Below are 23,171 nucleotides of genomic sequence, written 5' to 3'. Positions count from 1 at the left end.
GCTTCCTGACCAACCCTGACTTGAATAGTGAAGATCTATGGCGGATAAACTAGTGAAACAGGATCCCTGCTAAGCCTGAAACTCTGTAAGATTTTTTAAACCTCGACAGAGAGAAGCTTTAAAAAAAAAAGTCACTTAAAAATCTACCAGCACTATGGGTCTTGTTAGAGATGGAGACCTCTCTATTGCTTTGGGGCTCTTTCCTTGACTAGGAAAAACACCCAAGTGAACTTTAAATTATGCAAATGTGAAGCCATGATTCTTTTTGGATGGAGATGTTTAAAATGCTGTAGGTTCAAGAAACTAAATTATGTGTATGCGTGTGTGTGCGCATGCACAGGTATGTGTGTGTGTGTGTGTGTGCTTTGGGAAGAGGTGGGGGTGAGCGTGAGGGATATTCTGTTGGCAAGTCAGAGCTGACGTTCCCACCTAGGTCTGTCCAAAAAAGGCCACGCTCCCAGCCACAGTGCTATGCGCTGCCTCCGTCGGTGAGCACTGGCAGAAGAAAGTTGTCAGAAAGCAGCCTGGGTGGATGCAGAGGGGTTGGGGGCTGGAGTCCTCGAGGAGGATCGTGAGGACCCTGAGTGCCAAGCACAGTGGGAGCTGAAGAGGGAGAAAGGGTTGATAGAAATAGGGTGATGGTGGGGCGCCTGGGTGGCGCAGTCGGTTAAGCGTCCGACTTCAGCCAGGTCACGATCTCGCGGTCCGTGAGTTCGAGCCCCGCGTCAGGCTCTGGGCTGATGGCTCGGAGCCTGGAGCCTGCTTCCGATTCTGTGTCTCCCTCTCTCTCTGCCCCTCCCCTGTTCATGCTCTGTCTCTCTCTGTCCCAAAAATAAATAAAAAACGTTGAAAAAAAAATTAAAAAAAAAAAAAAAGAAAGAAATAGGGTGATGGCCCAGGGCCTGAGCCTTGGTCCGTCTTTGATCCTCTACCAACAAATTGTCTTCTCCTTGGAAGTCACATGGGGGATTTCCTCCAAGTCAGTGCCATGGGTCTCTGTATTTCGGGGTTTTTTGCACCTTCTCTCAGGAGTTAAGTGGGGACACACACTCCAAGACTCTAAGCCACTCCTGAACCCAAAGTCGTAGTGAAAACAACTCCTGCTCTCGTTGTTTCATGTGTAACGTGTCGTCGCCTTGGGTACTTCTGCTCCTTGAGTATAGACAGCACGTCTCTGATGTGGAGCGACCATCTCTCTGGTTTGCCAGCTGACCTGTCTTCCCTGCCTCTCCATCCTATTTAAATCCCTCTGTCCTCTGAATCCACCGTGATAATCTTGCCCCGCCCTAGGTATACAGCACATTCTCAGGCAATTCTTGTGAAACCATTTAAAGGGAAATGGGAGCTCCTGGAATGAAGACATTACTCCAAGCTTCTCCTATATCCTGTAGCACATAGCTCACAGTTTTACGGTAGGAATGGTGTTGTTCTAACTTTTCAACCCTGTTATTGAATGCATTAGGGACAGATTTAAGCATTTAAAGATATGCCTCTTAATGCATAGGTAAAGTCCACGTGACCCAAAGGAAAGAAGTGATTTAAGCTACATGCGTACCATAGTTACAATTCAGCTTTTAAAATTTTTATTTTTGGCTTTTTTTTAATATGAAATTTATTATCAAATTGGTTTCCATACAACACCCAGTGCTCATCCCAAAAGGTGCCCTCCTCATTGCCCATCACCTACCCTCCCCACCCTCCCACCCCCTATCAACCCTCAGTTTGTTCTCAGTTTTTAAGAGTCCTTTATGCTTTGGCTCTCTCCCTCTCTAACCTCTTTTTTTTTTTCTTCCCCTCCCCCATGGACTTCTGTTAAGTTTCTCAGGATCCACATAGGAGTGAAAACATATGGTATCTGTCTTTCTCGGTATGACTTATTTCACTTAGCATCACACTCTCCAGTTCCATCCATGCTGCTACAAAAGGCCATATTTCATTCTGTCTCATTGCCACGTAGTATTCCATTGTGTATATAAACCACAGTTTCTTTATCCATTCATCAGTTGATGGACACTTAGACTGACGAATGGATATTTTTGGCTTTTATGTACAAATGAATCCAATTCAGTTTTGATCACTGAAGTGTGTCAATTCCACTGTGCTTCTGTGTTCTTGTATTATTATTTTCTGTCCTATTTTTTGCATAATTTTCTTATAAGGGAAAATGCTTCTCTTAAAGAAACAAGTGATTGATTCAGAGGACTGGAATAATATTGTTATCATTTCACACACTGGTGCACCTCAGAAGTCATTAATGAAGGGAAAGAGAAGTTCTGGCAAACTTATCTTCACCATTATTCAGATAGAATAGCTACATACAATACAACACTTCTTTTTGCTTTTTTTCTTCAATGAAACTATTTGGATACATTTGAAATTTTCATATTTTTTTATTGTAATCATTTTTGCTCCAACCCCATCCATACAGTCCAAGTTTTACTAGAGCCCGACGTAGGCCTCAATCTCATGAACCGTGAGATCATGACCTGAGCTGAAATCAGAGTCGGATGCTCAACTGACTGAGCCACCCAGGCACCCAGTGCTATGGTGTTTTTTAGTGTTGGTTGTAACATAAGGACAAGAAAAGATAAGGTCGCTCATTAGAAGTGAAAAATGTTAGGTGGTTCCTGCTGGGAAGGGGGTAGGTGGGTGTGCGAGACGTTAAGTGAGTAAACTCACAGGAACTACCATACACAGTTTTCTCTGTGAGAGATGGCGGGGATCCTTTGTTTAGATTTTTTGTATTTTATTCGCTTTGCAGATGCGTTTTCACCTTCTCTCTTTTCAGATTAAGCTTCCTTTTTCATTTTTTCTTAACAAGAAATGGAAATAGTAACCTGAGTGTAAATAGCTAGGCAGGCAGGCTCTGCTCAAGCACACAAACACACACACATCTTTGAACACTTGGGAACATCCTCCCTGAGACTGCTGTGTGTTCTCCTGTGAGGCTGCTGAGTGGACGAAGTATGAAGATCTGGTTCTATTCTACCTTTGGAGCTTGGCAGCCATGTAACCTTGGGAAATCTTTCGACATTTGCCCCCAATTGCTTTAATGCAGGGGTAATTAATCTTGCCCCTTCCTTTCTCACAGCATTTCAAGGATTTACTGAAATAGGCTATGTGAAAGCCCTGTAAACTCATGCAGGAGGAGATTATGCTTTGTTTCAATTTGTGGCCTTGGGCAGCCAGTATAGTGCCCTACATACACTTGGAGTGCAGTAAGTTAGCAGCAAGGGGGAGTGGGTTCACGGAAGGGCTGCACATGATGCCAGAAACACTGTCCTCTGTTTTATTTAAAATTTTCATCATCTGGGGGCGTCTGGGTGGCTCAGTCGGTTAAGCATCCAACTTTGGCTCAGGTCATGATCTCACGGTTTGTTAGTTCGAGCCCCACGTTGGGCTCTGTGCTGACAGCTCGGAGCCCGGAGCCTGCTTCGGATTCTGTGTCACCTTCTCTCTCTCTGCCCCTCCCCTGATCATGCTGTGTCTGTCTCTCTCTCCCCAAATAAATAATAAACATTAAAACATTTTTAAAAATCATAATCTGTATTGTGAGATTAGGAGCAAAGAAAAAATAGGTTAAATTACAATTGAGACCAAATTGAATTTAGTAATTTATTTGTTGATTCAACAGATTTTTACTAAGCAACTATTATATGCTAGGCTTTGTTCTCAGCACTAGCATTAGCATAGAGTAGTGAACAAATCATACCAAAATCTGTGACCTGGTGAAAGTTCTTTTCTAGTGGGGAAAGACAGACCATAAACAAGATGACGTTGATAGTGTATTATAAGTGTTAAGGCAGTCAGCAAAGTAGGGAAAGAGGTGTTAAAATTATTGCTAAGAGATAAGGGAGGGTGCCACTGAGAAGGTGACATTGGAGTAGACCTGAAGGAGGTGAGGAATGAGGCATGAGGATATGGGTAGGGAGGGATTTGAACCATGAGGATGTGAGGGAAGGCATTCAAGCTATCAAGCTATAGTGATGTAAGGGGGTGACATTTGAGCCATGGGCTCATGGGAGGATATTTGAGCCATGAGGATACGGGAAGCATTTGAACCACGAAGATACAGGGGCACAGGGACACTCGAGACCAAGACCACAGCATGTGCAAGACCCTAAGGAGGAAACATGCCTGGCATGTTTAAGGAAGGAGACCAGGGAAGCTGAAGTGGAGGGAAGGAATGTGGAGATAGAAGGATATATGGCCAGAGAGACAATAACATGATGATGATGATGATGATAATGGTAATGATGACAACAGTGATGGAGGAGGAGGAGGAGAAGGAGGAGGAGGGGGAGGGGGAGGAGGAGAAGGAAGTGTTTACTTTGCCAGGCTCTACTGCATATCTTACTTGATCCTGACAAAAACCCAAATTTACACTTAAGGAGACTGATGCTCAAAGAAGCACAAGTCCCTAAGGGCCATACAACTAGTATGTCTTGTAGCCAGGATTGGATCTGAGGGCCCTCTGATTCCAGCACCCATGTACTTAACCATTGTGCTTTATCACCCCTCCTGTCTAAGATCAGCCCCCAAAGAGTATCTGTTGTTATATTCTGGGGGACTTTTTCTTTTCCTTCGCTAGCTTAGAGTGACTATGCTACCTTCAAAGACCGCTATTCTACTACCCCTGAGACCACTCTTGCCCAGGCAAAACAAAATGTAAGGAAAAAAAAACCAAATATAATACTATCCCTGATAAACTTTGGCCTTAGACAAAGAAAATATCCAGCTCCCCAGACATTCTTAGTAGAAGAAAGACTCACCGGGAAGTCCAGACACAGCAGCTTTGGTTACTACCAACTGAATAATCTCCAGGAATACTTGCCAGCCACCTTACTATTCGCCTAACACAAAATCGTATAAATATTCCAGCTGCCCTCTGCTTCATGGAATACTTTTATTTTGTTTTGTTTTTAATGCTTATTTTTATTTATTTTGAGAGTGAGATAGCAGAGGAGGGGCAGAGAGAGAGAGACAGACAGAAAACCCCAAGCAGACTCCATGCTGTCAGCACAGAGCCAATGCGGGGCTTGAACCCGCAAACCATGAGATCAAGACCCAAGCAGAAACCAAGAGTTGGACGCTCAACTGACTGAGCCACCCAGGTGCCCCATGAATTCTTAAAAGCGACACAAGGAAAGTAACACCATCTACAGTCAAGGGGAAACAGGCTCAGCGTCCTTCTCAGAGCTGTATAGAGATGTACCAACAAAACACCATGGATATGCTTAATGCTCACTTGGAAGAGGAAGGACAGCTGAATGCGGGAAGGAATAACCTCCATCTGAACACCAAGTAAGATTCAATAAGTAGAGAGTCACAGTTATAATATTGACTAGTTAAGGAAACAGCTTTACGTTTACAAAGTGTTTTATGTTTATTCTCTCATGAGCTTTGTTCATTGGACCATTGTGGGGATTAGAGTGTCAATAAAAGCATGTGTACAAGTTCAGGGTAGAGTGAAGAATTTGACAGTTCTTCTGAATTTGGGCATGACCTTGAAGGACCCAGAATGCTAGGCTATGGGGTTTAGTCCTTAATCTATCATCAGTAGGGAACATGGAAGCTTTTTGAGGAACATGACATGATCGGGTAGAGTGTTAAAGACGGAGAGCAGTTAATATTTCTGAGCTCAGGTGGGAGATGATGAAGGCCTGGGTTAAGAAATTGGGCAATAATTAGAAATAAAATTGAGTCGGGGCACCTGGGTGGCTCAGTTGGTTAAGTGTCTGACTTCGGCTCAGGTCATGATCTCACCATTCATTGAGTTCGAGCCCCGCGTCGGGCTCTGTGCTGACAGCTCAGAGCTTGGAGCCTGCTTCAGATTCTGTGTCTCCCTCTCTCTCTGCCCCTCCCCAGCTCGCACTCTGTCTCTCTCTCTCTATCTTTCTGTCTCTCTCTCTCTCTCTCTCCCTCTCTCAAAAATAAAATAAACATTAAAGAAATAAAATTGAGAGACAAGGATTTCTCTGTGGCTGTTTCCCTCCCCCCCAACGATGAATGGAAGTTTGGGATTTTTCTTAAACCCAGTTTATTCCTCCTTTTCACCTCTGATCTTCTTGTGAAAACCTGGTTTAAAAAAGCAATAAAACAACTGAATCATTTCTTTCCCCAGGTAGGAAAGAATTGATTCAATCAATCATTGATGTTTGTTAATGGTATCGTATATCCAATTTGTTCTGAAAACACCAGTCTTGTCCAGCCAGACCCTGGATTAAAGTCCACTTTTTAACACTAGTACCTTCCCAGAGCAGGATGGCAAATTCTGTGGGGTTTCCCTGAGCCTGCTCTGATTCTGCCCAAACCCCCCTTAGCCCTCCCCAGCCTCAGGACAGAAGACCAAAGAAAGAAACAGTGTCCTGCTCTCCATCAGCTTCTTCTCTAATGGGATCTCTTGCTTACTTTCAAGTTAAGGTAATAACTTCCACCAGGGAAAACACTCAGTCACGGAGGTCTGGCAGGAGTCCTCTCTGGGTGCAAATCCACAAATTCTTTCACATTGGGCAAGTGATTCCGGGGAGGTGAATCAGGTTGGAAGCTCACCCCCTCATGTGACTGACTGTCTTCCTCTTGTTTTTCTAATTCTCCATTAAAGCATGGGGGAGAGTATTCCCAAATCTGAAAGGTTCATCTTTGTAAACAACCCACCAAGCCCTTATTTCATGTAGATTAATAGTCAACGTGTATTAAGCACCTGTTGGATATAAGACACGATGTTGAACTTTTCCCAATTCACTCGGGCTCCTTTTTCTCATTTAGTCCTTCAGACAGCCCTAGGAGAAAGGTGTTCTTATACCTACTTTCTGAAGAAGGATGAAACCGAGAGAGGTCGAATGACCTCCCCAAGGTCACAAAACACAGTACTATAATAAGGACTTCAATTTAGTTCCTCTGCTACCAAGTCCAATTCCCTTTCCATGCACCTTGCTGGAGGATGCAAAAGATGTAAGAACTTAAAAGACGCTACTTCATAGTCTTTTTGTTAGTTAATGGCCTTCTCACCTGGACGTATGTTTGATGCACAAACATTAATATTTCAGCCATGTTGGCTGGGGTAGAAAGTGATCATGATCGATCTGTACTTTCCAACGGAAGCGACCCTTCAAACACCAAAGGTGATGGAGACAGGGATATGAAGGGTGTGGGGGATGGGAAGGGGACTTCCAATCCTGCTTCTCCACAGCCACAGGCTAAATGATTTTGTCTTAACAGTTAGCTTCTCTGAACCCGTCATTCTTAGGGTAAAACGAAGATGCAATAACCATCTCACCAATTCTACAGCGCAACTGTGAAAATAAATATTAACGAAATTGCTTTGACCTGCAAGTGGAATCCCAGATTCCCTTCCTTTTGTTATCCCAGGTAGGATGCTAATTTTTAAATAAGAATATTCGCGCTAAGCCCGGAAACGGTAGATGTTAAACACATGTTTGCTGAATGAACTTTTTAAAAATTACGAACTATTCTTAGACTCGATGGAGGGGCTTGTATCAATTAGCTAAATGCATTTGTGGCCCCTAGAGGATGTCTAAAAATGAGGAGCGGAGCTCCTCTGGTACCTCACGCTGCTGGTTAAGTGTGAGGCCTAGATCCCTATGGCTAATCTATTTGTCCTCCTCAGCCCATGATGGCTCACTGTTTCCCTTCATTATTTTATCAAAACCCAAGGTAATAATTCCTATCTTTTATAATTTTTTTAATGTTTTATGTATTTTTGAGAGAGAGAGAGAGAGAGAGAGAGAGAGAGAGAGAGACAGAGTGCGAGCAGGGGAGAGGCAGAGAGAAGGGGAGACACAGAGAGAGGGGGAGACACAGAATCTGAAGCAGGCTCCAGACTCTGAGCTGTCAGCACAGAGCCTGACACGGGGCTCGAACTCACAGACCATAAGATTGTGACCTGAGCTGAAGTAGGATGCCCAACCAACTGAGCCACCCAGGCGCTCCAATAATTCCTATCTTTTAAATAAGAGACTCTTTAATACCTTTAGTTAAGTAGATGTTTATGGCAATCAGAATTCCACAGAAGTTGACCATGGTATGGTCTTAGCCCTGGCAACCCTGGAGGAGTGTTGAGGGCCCCCAGAGGTCCCCCCTCTTTCCACTACTGCTGTCAGCATTGCCCTGGCACCTGGCTCCAAGGTAGCCCGGGCAGGCAGGTTAACTTTGTCTGAAGCCCTCGACTTGGGCCCCTCTAACAATTACTTTCTTTGAGATAGCTTTGTAGTTTCTGCAGGCCTGGAAGGTGACCATTTAGTATGGCCCCTGTCCACTTACTTAAGGGCACTTTAAGCATATGATGCAAGTTCACCTCTAATGGCTGGCCGTCCAGGAGGGGGTGGTGGGAAGTTAGCCATTAGTTGGACATGAAGTAGCAGGGAGAAGAGTGAACGTGAAGGTCAGGAGGGGAGCATCGGGCAACAGAGCACTTAGGATGCTGTTGGGCAAAATATGTCTTTAAGCCAAAAGTAGAGAAGTGGGTATTTCCATGCTAATAGTCATGTACTCTTGAAAGAGCAGGGTGAGCATGCCCTCCTATGTGCTAGAAATAAGAAAGGCTAAACTTGCACGTGTGTGCCTGTAACACAGGCAGACCAGGGGGCCTGGGCTGGAGTTCCAAGTCCATTTCCAGCGCTCCTTCAAGTCTGATACTAGTTGCTGTGCAGACTCTTGCAAAAGTCACAATTAAGATGTAAAGTCTCCAGGGAAAATGGCTTGTTGGAAAATTTCGAAGAGAGGGTCTAGAGATCATGGTACTTATCTAAGACATCAAGAACCTCTTTATAATATATATTACCCAAAGAATTAGAGAACCAGGACTCAGGTAAATGCCAAGGGAATGAAAGAAAAGCAGAATCAACCTAAATGTCCATCAAGAGGGATTAAATAATATCATGCAGTCGAATACCAAAAGACTGTAAGCCTGACATTAGTAAACACTTTGTCAGTTACTTAATTCAATGCTGCTCTCAAGGTCAGTGCTCAACACCATCCATTGAATCAATTGATGAAGGTTCGGCCATTTAAAAAGATGAGATATATCCATATGTCTAACATGAAAGAATATCCACAGTCTACTTTTAACAAACTTTTTTTTTAAGTTTATTTATTTTGAGAGAGACAGAGACAGTACAGGTAGGGGAGGGGGAGAGAGAATCCCAAGCAGGCTCCTTGCTGCCAGCACAGAGCCCGATGCGGGGCTGGAACTCACGAACCGTGAGATCATGACCTGAGCTGAAACCAAGAATTGGACGTTCAACTGACTGAGCCACCCTGGTGCCCCCACAGTATACTTTGAAGTGAAAGTGAAGGTTCCAGAATAGGATAGTGTGATCCCATTGTGGTTAGAGTATACGGATTTCATATATATGCATTTAAATGTTTAAGAGGATATATACAAATACAACTGTTAATAGTGGTTATCTTCTGTAGAGTTATATTGGATCCCAGTGAGAGTGTTCATGTTCTCATTCTTATATCCCCTGATTACTTGCATTTTTTACAATAATGATGTATTACTTTGGTAAGTAGCAGAACCAAAAATGATATTTCCATTTCGGGGAGGGGGTTGTTGTTAGATAATGCTCTATTGAGGTTCTATCAGAAATATGCTTTATCAGCAGGAATGTGGTTGCCCTTTATTTCTGTCAAAAATAAAACTTGGAAAAGAGTCCAACACCAGCTCCTCTGCAGTCTGAAAGGCAGAGTCTATAGAACAAGAGCCCCAGATTAATTCGGAGACTGTAAGCCCTGCTCACGCTGAGAAGACCAACTGTGTTTCCTGGGCTTTACCACACAGCGGGGGGAAAGCAGAAAGAAGAACAAGGCTGTCTCTAGTGAGCCTCCTGCTCGCTGTATTGTTGTATCAGTTCAGTTCTCATCTCCAACCCTGTCCCCTCTTTGCAAGGGGAGCAGGTGCCAGGTGTGTGACCAGGAGTCACGGGTGCGGGTCCAGGTGCCCATCCTCAAGGGAAGAAGACCATCCTGCAAGCCTCGGGACATAGGCCTTCAGGTAGTTTCAGCCAAGCCACCTTTGCTGTGCATGTGAGCTTGTAGGAAATAGGTCTCAGCTAATCTTACCAGAGGCCAGAGGAGAGAACATTCTTTGGGCAAGATGAAACGAGTTTAGTGAAACTGTTCTATCACTTCATCCTCCCTCTTTCACATTTTAATTCTTCCCTTTCTGCACCACTGTTTTATTTCCTAATTTGTCCACTGTATATAAATATATCAGCTTATATTCCATATATATAGATATATAGCTATATAGATATACCATGTCCCCTGTCCACTTATATATATATGTTCTCCTTTCAAACTCTCACTGAGAGACAAGTTTCATTGAAGGGAAATTTCTGGAGCAGTGTGCTCTTCAGGTTTTTATTTATTCACTTTTTCTTTTTTCAGTGAAAATCAGGGACAACTGCCCCAGAAATGTGTTTGCTGGATTTTAGCCACCTACAAAATTCAGATGGCTACAATACCTGGTGTCGTGGTAAATGAACACTTGTTCCCATTCGTCTATAATTTTTATCATTTCCTACCTTACACTTTAGGACACTTTTTCTGGTTATGTTTTCATCATTTAGACGTTCCATTGATTGAAAATTCACAGCGACTCTTGAAGGTCAAGGTTACACGTGCCAGCTAGGCAAACATTTTCATTAACCTGGTCTCTTTCTGGAACCACCGCAGGTCCCGTGTTCCTCATTGCCGCTAAACCCGATGTCAGCTTCTAGCATCTTGCAAATTCTGTGCACTTTGCCCTGCGACTTCTGTGAAGTTAGCCAGGCTCTCCAGGGTCAGTTGGACTTTTATCTGGAACGTCTAACTCTGGGCTCTCAAGAATTAATTGCCAGAGTGTGTAAAGCCGCATGAGGAATCACAGAAATGAAATGCTGTCCATCTTTCACTCCACAGATACAAAATACAAAAAAGGAAGCACTATATTCCAAAAGGTTTTCCACTATTCGCCATTTCCTTTCTCCATGGCATCGTTTTTAGGAGTGGTTCCTTTTTCTCTTCGTTTTAAATGGAGGGTTCGCTTTATATTTTAGATTCCTGGTCATGGTCCTTTGCTGGTGGTTTTGGTGTCTTCTCATCTTGTGTATTTTTCCTTTCTCATCTGTGGTCAGTATTAAGCCCAGATTTATTTTTTTGGACCCTGGGAGACTGGATGCGACCCACAATAAGTTGGGAAATGCCACGTGGCCCATCTCAGCATAAACTACTGAAGAACAGAATGCTGATGTTGAATAGAGTTGGTGTGCATTTCACTTAATGAAATGCAGCACAGATTCAGCCACAATTAATATGTATAAATATATATGGGTATATAAATAGTTATACATTTATAAGATATATGTGATATACATGTTATATATAAATATATATTTAGTAAATATATGTATTTTATGTGTCTTCTATATATTTAAGATTTGCATATATAGACATATACATTAAAGGGCTGAGATATATTTACTATTTAAAGGTCTTCTCAGGGCGCTGAAACAAAGGCGCTTATAGTTAAAAGATGGGCCCTGTCGGGGGCACAGGGGACTGAGAGATTAGTCAGAGGTGGCCTGGGCAGCTCGCACAGAGCCTTGAGGGGCCAAGAGTGAAGTCTGGATTTTATTCAAAGTGTGTTGGGATGCCCTCCTAGAGCTTTACACAGAAGAGTGACAGAGTCCGTTGTGTGTTCTTAAATGGTCACTCTGGGGACCCGTGGGGAAGAGGCTGGGGCAGGGCGGGAGTGGGGAGAGGGAGCACAGGGTGAAGAGGGACATCCCACTGGGGAGAGCGATCCGGACAGCCGGCCGGAGATGATGGCGGTTTGGACTGAGGTGGTGACGATGGAGATGCTGAGAAGTAATGGATTTGAGACAGGTTTGGGGACAAAGGCAAAAGGAATGACAGAGGAGTCCCTTGGCTTTGGAGTGGGCGGTTGGGCCGCAGATGGCGGCTTCCACAGATGCAGGGCGGGTCGGGGAGCGCTCAGAGAGGGAACAAGAGCCACGGTTCCTTCTGTTCTGCACCAAATGCTTTCCCGGTGCCGCCTTGAGCTGGGCACGAAGGACGTAGCCGCCAAGCAGGCAGCGTCAGCCTTGTGTTTTCCCTTTGCCTCGGTCTCCCTCTCGGTCTCCCTTTCCAGTTCCTTCTCCTCACCCTGGTACCGGCCGCCATTGGCTCTTGCCTGGGTCATCACAGTGGCTTCCCAGCTGTCTCCCCACCTCTGCACTACCCCGCCTTTGGTTTATCCTCAACACAGCAGCCAGAGAGACCCTGTTAGAATATAAGCCAAAATCCTGGAGTGGCTCCGTCTCACTCAGAGTGGGAGTCACAGCCCTTAAGGTCACCTGCAGGTCCCACGTCACCTGACCCTTGTTACTGTTCTGGTCTCATCTGCTTTCCTTCCCGCCCTCCGCTCCAGCCGCATCCTTGACACGCTAAGCATGCTCCCTGTCTAGACCCTTCCTGTTTGCCGTTTTCTCTGCCTGGAGTAGTCTTCTCCCAGGATCTCCATGGCTACCCCCTTCACCTCGTCTCTTCCTTTCCAAATATCACTTTATACTGTAGTATTTTTGTAATGTTTTTATTTATTTTTGAGACAGAGAAAGAGCATGAGCAGGGGAGGGGCTGAGAGAGAGGGAGATACAGAATCCAAAGCAGGCTCCAAGCTCTGAGCTGTCACCACAGAGCCTGACGCGGGGCTCGAACCCACGGACCGTGAGATCACGACCTGAGCCAAAGTTGGACGCTTAACCGACTGAGCCACCCAGGTGCCCCATCCAAATATCACTTTAATGGGGCCTTCTCTGGCTTCTTATTCACAATTTTGACACCCATCTACCCACTCACTCCTGGTATTCCTCCACCCCCTCCCTTCTTTACTTTTCTCCATGGAACAGTTTCCTCTAACATTTCACTTATTTATCTTTTTTATTGTATGTCTCATGCCACCAGACTGTAACCAGGGTTGTGTCTGTGATGAATTCCCAGTGCTAGAGCTGTGCCTCCCTCCTAGGAGACAGTTAGCCCCTATTTGTGAAATGGATGAGTGCTAACAGGAGGTTGTGTCCTCTCTCTTAACTACTTCTTTCTGATTTTTTATGGCATCGTTGTCTTAATTTCTCTCTGTGCTCTGTCCACAGAGTTAGTAGAGTTAGTAGAACGTAGTGGTAAAACCAGTGGACAGCCAAGTGCGAGGCCGAAGTTACCACTTGGCTGTCTGACTCACAAGCTGTGTGACGTGGGGTAAGTCACTCGGCCTCTCTGAGTTTTCATTTTTTGCTTATAAAATGGAGGAAGCTGTTCACTCAGTGTTGCTTCGAAGTTTCAACACAATAATGGATGAAGGGCCATCAAGGACAAGACATGGTTTTCATTTACCACAGCGTCTGGCCCCGACTCAGTGCTTTACACATACGCCTGCCTCACTCAACTCTCACATCAAATCAGTGAGATATGAACTCCTACTACTGAACTCATTTTACAGACGAGAAAACTGAGGCACCCCAGAAAGTTAAGCGAATTACCCAAGAGCTAGTCAACAGTTCGGCCAGGCTTTCAACCCAAGCATTTTTATTCCAGGGCCTGAGTTTTTCCCCACTGTGTTCTGCCAGCACAGAGTTAATGTTTTAATAACCAAATGGAGTAATGAAAAGGATTTGACCTGCCGTGCAACTTTTGTCTCCAGACAATTTTTTCCAGGACTGCTAATTAATGCAGCATTTCCCTGTGACGGTATTTTTATCTCCTCTTCAACTCAAACAGGCAGAAATTCCTGTCTTCCAAAAGAAAAAGGTATTTTCAGGCATTCCTCTCTCTTCCCCTCCTCCCCCCGGGAAAGAGACTCTATCGCATGTCCCCTGAGATTTTCGTTGTACAGTCTAACCAAGTCCAGATGGTTTTCTCAAGTTCAGCCATCATACTTGGTAAAGTGTTTGTAGTTATCTACTGAAACAAATTCTGGACTAAATTGCAAGCACAGCTTCCCAAATAACTTATTCCATGCTCTTCTGCCTTGTTTGTGTGATGGCCTTTCTGTGCTAATGAATTTGTAAATGTGGCTTAATTACTGTTTACTGGAAAATAGCTGCACACAGATCAGTCTCAATGGGAGACTTAGCCAAAATGTTGAGGCAATTTGTCTCTAGTGCAAAAACATCTAATAAGTGAGAAGTACTTTTTAAATGTTGGGGAAGGAACTTTAGTTGTGAAGAAGCAGTGTTTTGTATCTCCAAAAAAATCAATCATTCTTTAAGAAAGTAGATTTAAATATCAAAATGGTATTTTTTTTCCTAGGGCTGGGCACATGGTGATTTGCACAGAACCAGAGAATAGTGATGGTGATTTGACTGAACACCACACCAAAGAGCTATACTCTAAAGAACCCCCCTCCAAAGAGGAAAACGTGAAATTACTTATAAATTTCATAAAAATGTTTCGGAGCTCTGTAAACCCATGTATTATGCATTACCTCATGTTTCTGAGTTCTTGCCTCAGGCAAATTGCCAACTTAGCAACTAAATGATAGTTTTAAAATTCTAATAGGAACCAGCCTGGCTTTGTTTTTCTCCCTCCAGAAAAAGGAGATACATGAGGGAAATGAGAGCTACTGAAAGTTTGTTTGTAAACTGTACTTTGTTTGGAGCTGTAGTTTGATTTTGCTCTTGCATAAAATCGGGTTTGCCAGATTCCACGTAAAAGGGGACCTTCCTGCACCTGTTGGTCCTGTTAACAGGACGGGTGCCCTGTTCTCACTACCCTTCCGAGGGTCCCTGCCTAAGAGCGAGAGTGAAGCCAGTCCTGCCTCCAGTGCAGAACTCAGGAAACAAAATCAGTCAACTCGTCAATTACTAAGATTGCTTGGTGTTGTTCTTGGACTATGGATATAAACAAGAAGTTTGAGCCCTGCTAGGTGCAAACACTGCCCTCTAGAATTTATTTTTAGTGGGGGCAAAAGACAGGTATACAGGCAATGCAGTGTAAGAGATCCCAGACAGTGGGGGAGGGGCACCTGGGTTAGGGGGTGCTAAAGGTACAAACTTCTAGTTATTAAATAAATCCTACAGCTATAATGCACAGCCTGGTGACAATAGCTAACAATACTGTATTGCATATTTGAAAGTGGCTAAGAGAGTGAGAACTTAGAAGCTGTCATCAGAAGAAAAAAAATTGGGGGTGCCTGGGTAGCTCTCAGTCAGTTAAGCATCTGACTCTTGATTTCAGCTCAAGTCACGATCTCACAGTCAATGGGTTCGAGCCCTGTGTCAGGCCCCGCACTATCAGCTTGGGTCTCTCTCCCTCTCTCTGACCCTTCCCCACACACGTTCTCTCTAAATAAACAAACAAATAAACGTACTTAAGAAAAACTTTAAAAAAAGAAAATCATTCCTATGTGGGTGATGGATGTTAACCAAAGTTACCATGATGATCGGTGTAGTAGTGGGTCATTAACGTTGTACCTCTTAAATATATACAATGTATATGTCAATTATATTTCAATAAAATGGGGGGAAAGAAAGACATTCCAAAACCAAGCCTTAACCAGATATTTTGAGTGACTCAAATAGCATTCTGACAGCCAGGGCCTCCCCACTGTAACAGAAAGACTCCTTTTCTGGGAAGATTACTACGCACCTCCCTGTTGTAATTATTTATCTGTCTGCCGGTCGCTCCTTTGTTCGTTATCTCACCAAGTGTTATTTGTGGGGGCCCTGGAGAGACAAAGTGACCTCAGTAGAGACTCTGTCTCAAGGGGCTGACCTTACAGAGGGAGGGAGACAGACATTAACAAATAAACACCACACAAGAAAATCTCAGAGAAAATTAGGAATCATGATTAAAATGGGTATGTGTTGTGTTTCATGTATTCCATAATTTTCCAAGCTTTACTTTCGGGATTTTTTTTTCCCAATATAGGAAAAATGCAAAATGTAACTGCTCAAATTATTAAGACTTTGCAGATGGGAACTAAGCTCAGATATCACCTTCCCCAAGAAGACATTCCCGATGGCACCGATGCCCCCTTTTGGCTCAGGGATCCTTTCTATGTCCTGTCATTGCACCATATCCATTCCCCTCGTAACCGGGAATGGGTCTCGAATACACTGTCCCCTCACTGCCACCCCTGCTTTTGAACTTAGGCAGCAGGGGGCCCCTTAAGAAAGAGGGGCCACACCTCAGTCTTCTTTGCCTTCACAGCACCAGACACATGCCCAGTACACGGTGCCCAATCAATGCTGAATGGCTCTGTGAATAGGAAGATGGTAATTATAGGCTTGTTTCCCATCTAATAAAAGTTGTCTTTGTCCCCCACACTATGTTCAGTTTAAAAATAGGTAACACAATATATCCTTGTTTTTTGAAAAGTAGATGTATTAAAGTATATGTCAATAGTACATTTAGATAAACTTGCATATAGGAAATCTAGAAGGACACACACCAAAATGCTAGCAGGGCTATCTCGAAGCGTTAAGATCTGAAATGATGCTACCTTTTTTCTTCCAGCATTGCTGTGCTATTTTACTATTTTGCTATGGATGTGAGCTACTGCTATAATTGGAGAATATGAAGTTCTTTGTATTTAAAAAGGAAAGTTTGGCCTCTTCCAGAAGCATACACATAAACAAGCCTCATCTTTACCAACTGAACCTAATGTTGACAGTGTCTTGACCTTGCGAATTTAAATAACTGACCTAGTTTGGTAGCATTTAATGGTGTTAGAAGGTTTCTATTTTCCTTACTCATATCTGTGTTTATAGTATTCAGAAGGTGTCTAAGCAGCACTTGCCTTGGAAATATTCTAGCAGTAAAACATGGTAAATTACCTCTTTTGTCTCTCTCTCTCTCTCTCTCTCTCTCTCTCCAAGTTCTTCTTAAATTCTCCCTACTAATACTTTGATTGGGTGTGTTAGAGCCTCAGACTTCTTAATGGCAGAGTAGACCTCTTGCAAATAGAAAAGGTGGAAATAAGTAGCCAATTTCTCTGTCTCTCTCTTCTCCCCCACCTCCTTTTCTCCCTCTTTCTTTCATTATGTATCTACAGTTTCCAAGAGTGACTCTGTACAAAAGACATGAACAGTTTTCTGGGCAGTGGTATTTCTGCTCTGCATTTTCTGTCTGTCTTTCTACCATTTTGTTTGGCTGAGTTGGAAATCCTAGACAATGTTATTGGACTAAAAGAGTTTGTTTCTTTTTTTCCAAAGGAACAATCACAAATTACAAAGCGTGCCTCTAAAGAACAGGTCTAAAAATGATTTATATTCTTCTCTATCTGCAGCTGAATTCTCGCTGCCAGGATGGGGAAACAGAACAGCAAGCTTCGCCCAGAGGTCATGCAGGATTTGCTGGAAAGCACAGACTTTACAGAGCACGAGATCCAGGAATGGTATAAAGGCTTCTTGAGAGACTGCCCCAGTGGACACTTGTCAATGGAAGAGTTTAAGAAAATTTACGGGAACTTTTTCCCTTATGGGGATGCTTCCAAATTTGCAGAGCATGTCTTCCGCACCTTTGATGCCAATGGAGATGGGACGATAGACTTTAGAGAATTCATCATAGCCCTGAGTGTGACCTCGAGGGGGAAGCTGGAACAGAAGCTGAAATGGGCCTTCAGCATGTATGACCTGGATGGAAATGGCTACATCAGCAAGGCAGAAATGCTAGAGATTGTGCAGGTACGTAGCCCTCACCCTTTACAAAGAGAAGAGCAGGAGTCACAGGTAAGGACTGGGAGGTGCACAGTGTAGCACTGTGTGGGGTGGGGGCTGGTGCCCATCTAGGCTTTGATGTGGCCAACCCAGTGTTTCTGAAAATGTCGAACCCATATTTTAGAACAGGGAGATTGCACACAAAAATGCACACTGGTTGGCGTCTCTTGAAAACTCAGATCTGGCAACCCTGGGCTCCCAATCTTGCCTGGCCTTACTCCCCTGGTGCTTTGTGGTGACCCCCACCCTACAAATGGACATACACTCCTCAGGTGATCATTCTCCCTGCGGCCCCTCCATCCACCCATCCCAGTGACCTGCCTGGACCTCTCACCTTTGGGGTTTTTTTTTTTTTATGTTTATTTATTTTTAAGAGAGAGAGAGAGAGCACATGTGAGCAGGGGAGGAAAGAGAAAGGGATCTCTCTCTAGGATCTAAAGCAGCCTGGTGCAGGGCTTGAATTCACGAACTGCAAGATCATGACCTGAGCTGAAGCTGGACCCTTAACTGAGTCACCCAGGCACCCCTCGAACCTTTGGGGTTTTATCCCCTGGAGTGGTGTCTGATGATCAATTTCTGGCCCGGGTTTCAAACCCTGCCTCTTTCAGTCACTACCTCTGTAACTCTGACCAATAAGTGAGCCTCAGTGTGCTTATCTGTGAAATAGAACTGCCAGTGGTTCCCACCCATGTTGTGGGGTTACTTTAAGATTAGATGTGACTGTCCATGTTCAGTGCTTAGCACAGCGCCAGCCATATAGAAAAGCTCATCATCACCACCATCATTAATTTACAACTTTCATAGACTCTTTTTTTTTAAGTTTATTTATTTTGAGAGAGAGAGAGAAAGAGAGAGAGAGAGAGAGCATGAGTGGTGGAGGGGCAGAGATTGCGGAGAGAGAGGATCCCAGGCAGGCTGCGTGCTGTCAGTGGGCCTCGAACTCACAAACCCTGAGATCACGACCTGAGCCAAAATCAAGAGTCTGATGCTTAACCGACTGAGCCACCCAGGTGCCCCCAACTTTCTTAAGACTGTTGAATGAAAGCCGGGATCTCTAGACCAGGTTCTGTCTCATCAGAGATACAAACATCGTAAAGAGTCAAGTCCTCCAAATCACTCACCCAGAGTAAATACTGAGTGGAACAGGAGAGTGGGCCTGGTGTCTGCCACATTTTCCCTGTCAGACCCCAAGGGAAGATTGGGAAGGGGCATAAGGAGCTATGGTCATGGTAACTAACAGTTTGATCAGCAGAGTGGGACCCAGAGAGGAGCTTAAGGAGATTGGGACATAGCTCAGGGGAGGATCAGGACAGCTGCAGGCAATAAGCAGGACTAGGTGGGTGGGCAGCACTGGGGAGGGCTGGCCGTCACTCACCATCTTGGCAGGCAAACGGGCCCAAGAGGGAAGCATCTGGAAGCAGACAGCGGTCCAAGAGAGTGGGCATTTGGCTTCCTGGAGGGCTCGTCTCAGAAGCCAGCACTCATTCCAGGACGTCCGGGTTCAGGGATAGATCTGCAGCCCCTGGGGGAACAGGTGGGGCTCTGGAAGGGAGGGGGCATATAACACAAGGAGCCGGAAAGCTGCTGGTGGGGTTGAGGATGGAGGTAGAGGGGCACTTGCTTTCAAGGAACCCCGGAGACGCGGTTACAGAAACTAAGGGCAGAGCCAAAAGAGACCCACGCGACTGACTTGTTACTGAGCTACTGTAGCTGAGGCCTGGGGTCTGCTCCTGGGCCAGGGGGCCTGGACCTGCATGGGCAGTGAGAGAGGACAGGTGCTCTGTCCACACAGAGCCGGGTGCTGAGCAGGAATCCCACTGACCTTTGTACTAGTCAACTCTCCAAGATCTGCCAACTAGGTCTTTCTGTGCCTCTTCCTTCACCCAGAGCAGCCACTATCTGAATACGGTGTGTTAAATTAATCCCTCAGAGACGGGATCTTAAGCAAGAATAAAGGGTTTCTCCCCTCCCCCAAGGATAAATGCATGAAAAATATAATTTCAACTGTAAAAATATGAGTATAGGAAAATATAAAAACAAAAGGGAAGAATTTTCCATAATCCCACTCCTCCCACAAAGAGAATCACTGCTAATAATTTTCTAATAGTAGAAAATAATATTTTCTGTTCTTATTTCCATGCATTCAAAAATATCTAACTGACTTCATAATTCATATGAAATTTTGCATCTTGCCATTTTCACTCAACATAGTAATACAGGCATTTGTCATGTTATAAAAACTTAAAAAAAATTTTTTTTAATGTTTGTTTAGTTTTGAGAGAGAGAGAGAATGAGTGGGGGGAGGGGCAGAGAGAGGGGAGACACAGAATCTGAAGCAGCCTCCAGGCTCCAAGCTCTGACCTGAGCCGAAGTCAGACACTCAACCGACTGAGCCACCCAGGCGCTCCTCATGTTATAAAAAGTTTTAATAATGATATTTTATTCTTAATGTTTCTTTTATTTTTGAGAGAGATAGAGCGCGACTGGGGGAGGGCAGAGAGACACAGAATCCGAAGTAGGCTCCAGGCTCTGAGCCGTCCGCACAGAGCCTGACGCAGGGCTTGAACTCACGAACCATGAGATCGTGACCTAAGCCAAAGTCTGATGCTCAACCAACCGAGCCACCCAGGTGCCCCAATAATGATACATTAATAGCTGCATAATAGTCATACGATATAGTTTACTTACTCTTCCCCTACTGTTGGATATTTAGGTTGTTTCCACGTTTTATTATTATATATGATACTGTAACATTTAAATATAAAATAACAGATAATTCTTGTGCATGAAGCTTTTTCTATATTTGGGACTATTCCCTTCGAGTGGATTCCCAGAATTGCAATCACTGAGCCGAAGGGAAGGAGCATTGATTTCTGAGACACTTGACGCTGTGCCAAATTGTTTTTCCAAACATGCTCCCTGAGTGACTGAAGGGCGTCCCAGGTCATTGCACTTTTCTGATTTTTCCCAATCTTTGCTAATTAAACAAAAATTTAAATTTCAAATGGGACTCATTTTCATTAGCTTTATTTTCTCTCTCCTTTTTTATCTGGGCATCGTGCTGTGCTCTGTCCCCCCCCCCCCCCCCCCCCCCCCCCCCCCCCCCCGACTTCCCACCATGTCCTCTGCCTCACTGCAGAAAAAGGGGCGAGTACATTCTCCTTTTGAAGAGAACTACTTCCTGATTGGGATCTAAGAAAAAAAAATCCTGTTAGCCACTGTGTTAGCTCCTGTTTAACATTTTTTGCACAGTTCTCCTGGTCGATGATGTGGTGGCCAGTATTAATGAATATGTTGACCCCCAGTCAAGGAGAACCCTCTGGACCCCACGGGCTTCTGAAAATCAAACCCGGCACCCATTTTGTTTCACACCTGCCCTGAAGCACTGCTAAGTAGCTGGGAATAAATAGTAGGGGAGGAATACACTCTCCCTGGGCTGAGGAATTCTGGTTTGCAAGGGAGGGTGAGAACATTGCAGAGAATGTGCAGAAGGTGCTGGTAAGCACTTGGGTTTTTCCGGAGCCTGCAAATGGAGTTTCCTACAGCACCCTGAGGATTGACATTCACGACTCACCCCCCACCGTGGGGAGGAAGTACTGTGGCACCTTGAGGCGACTTCCAAATTGCCAATGAGATTAAATTACACTTAGAATCATTTTCCTATTAAGGGCTATGTTATTCTATTCTGCTACTTTGAAACTGACGATTCATGTATTCTGTCTCATTCTAATGCTAATCCCAAGTTTCCAGTGGATGAACTGGAATGTGTAGGATGTTGCCAAACTTCCCTTTCTATTTTTCTTCTTTTTTCACCCCATTCTGGAAGCCCACACTCCAGACCCTGTCCCTGTCCCAAGAAGTTGTGTACAGATTCTCTCTCTCTCTCTTTCTCTTTTTTTTGGTTCCAGCTGGTCTGCACCATTGAGGAAGTACCTTTGCAGGGGTGCTTGTACTTCAGAGAGTCACTGTCCCATTGGGTTTCTGCTTTGCATGCGGGCAAATATATGGTAGAGAATGAGGAGATGAGAGCAGGCCGGAGGCCAGCAGAAGCATTCACAAATTAAGGTCCTATTTCTTAAAGCGAGTAAAACCTACAGCTTGATGACAAGCATCTATATATAAAGTCTTGACCGAACTTCTGCTCCTCCAAGACTCAGCAATGCAAAGCAATTTAATAAAATGCAAATTTATGTTGTTCACCTACAGACACTAAAACCGGGTGGGGTGTAGACTGGGGTCCAAACAAGTTTATAATTAGGCTTGACAATGAATGGAGTGTAGTACTGCCTACATTTTCTAGTGTTTTTCTTCCCTGATGTTGCTTCTCAGTTAGGCGTCAGAGTCCACAGAATGGCTTACGGTGACAAGCTTTGGTCTCAGTCACACTGACTGCACTGTGGCAGTTTCCTCTTGGTGCTGTAACAAATTGCCATAAACTTAGTTGCTTAAAACAACGGGGTCGTTATCTTACAGTTCTCCAGGTCAGAGGTCTGAAATTAGTTTTACTGGACCAAAATCAAGGCGTCCATGGGATGCAACCTATGGGGGAAGCATTTCTTGGCTTGGGGCCTCCTTCATCCACGCTCAAAGTTAGCAATAGGAGATTGATTGAGTCCTTCTCACACGAGCGTTTTCGTGGGCATCTCACTCCCTTCTCTCTTCTACTCATAAAGACCATTGCACCTACACTGAGACCAGCCAGATAGGACTGGTCCCCCATCTCAAGGTCCTTAACTTAATCACATCTGCAAAGTCCCTTTTACTATATCAGGTAACATATTCACATGTTCTAGGGATTATGACAGGCACATCTTGTGGGGGACCATTATTCACTCTGCCACATATACTAAAATGCAGATATTTTCCTTTTTTAAAAAAATAATTTTGTGCTATATCAACATCTGGATGAACAAGCAAAAACATACACAGATTTATTTTTAGAGTCTTGAACATTTTTACATTCACATGCTTATTTTTTTTTTTAAGTGACAAATTTAGGAACATGATTTAGGCCCAGTGTTTTATTGCATCCAAACTGCCTCTCGGGAGTCATGAGCCAGACCACAGCTCTGACTTTTCCCCATTTTACAGCAGAGCCTCTCCTCTGGGTGGGAGCTAGGGTCAGCCCTCCGCCACAAGAGCGGGGAGAAGGCTTCCTGTCTGTGCATCAGCCCAGGTGGAGATAGGTCTGCACACCTACACCCTTCACAGCACAGGGGCCGAGGAAGGGGCCGAGTGAGCCAAAGAGTGGCATTGCTGATTTGGCCATGAATGCCTGGACCTTCCCTGGGATGTTGGGGGTAAGAGAGCACTGAATTTGAGGATCCATCAGTGGGACCACAGCACTCCCAGGGAGAGAATGCTGTCTTGGAATCAGACCCTTCCTCCTAGTTATGATTCAGGGTTAATTGGCATTTTTGATGAAGGCAAATGAACTTCAGGACACCCTTA

The 23,171-nt window shown here is 44.4% G+C and overlaps 1 protein-coding gene across 10 annotated transcripts in view; it reads left to right on the top strand.

Moving 5' to 3' along the window:
• NCALD (neurocalcin delta) overlaps positions 1-23,171 on the top strand; it is a 394,624-nt gene that overhangs the window by 357,935 nt on the left and 13,518 nt on the right. For all 10 annotated transcript variants that reach the window (XM_042924083.1, XM_042924089.1, XM_042924086.1 and 7 more), the window contains one exon: positions 17,291-17,687. In XM_042924083.1, coding sequence (XP_042780017.1) covers positions 17,310-17,687 — 378 coding nt within the window. In that variant the 5' untranslated portion in view covers positions 17,291-17,309. The remainder of the gene's footprint in view (positions 1-17,290; positions 17,688-23,171) is intronic.

The sequence above is a fragment of the Panthera leo genome, chromosome F2 (assembly GCF_018350215.1).
Source record: "Panthera leo isolate Ple1 chromosome F2, P.leo_Ple1_pat1.1, whole genome shotgun sequence".
Classification (NCBI taxonomy): domain Eukaryota; kingdom Metazoa; phylum Chordata; class Mammalia; order Carnivora; family Felidae; genus Panthera; species Panthera leo.
The sequence above is the reverse complement of the archived record's forward strand: the minus strand, read 5'-3'. Positions and strand labels throughout refer to the sequence as shown.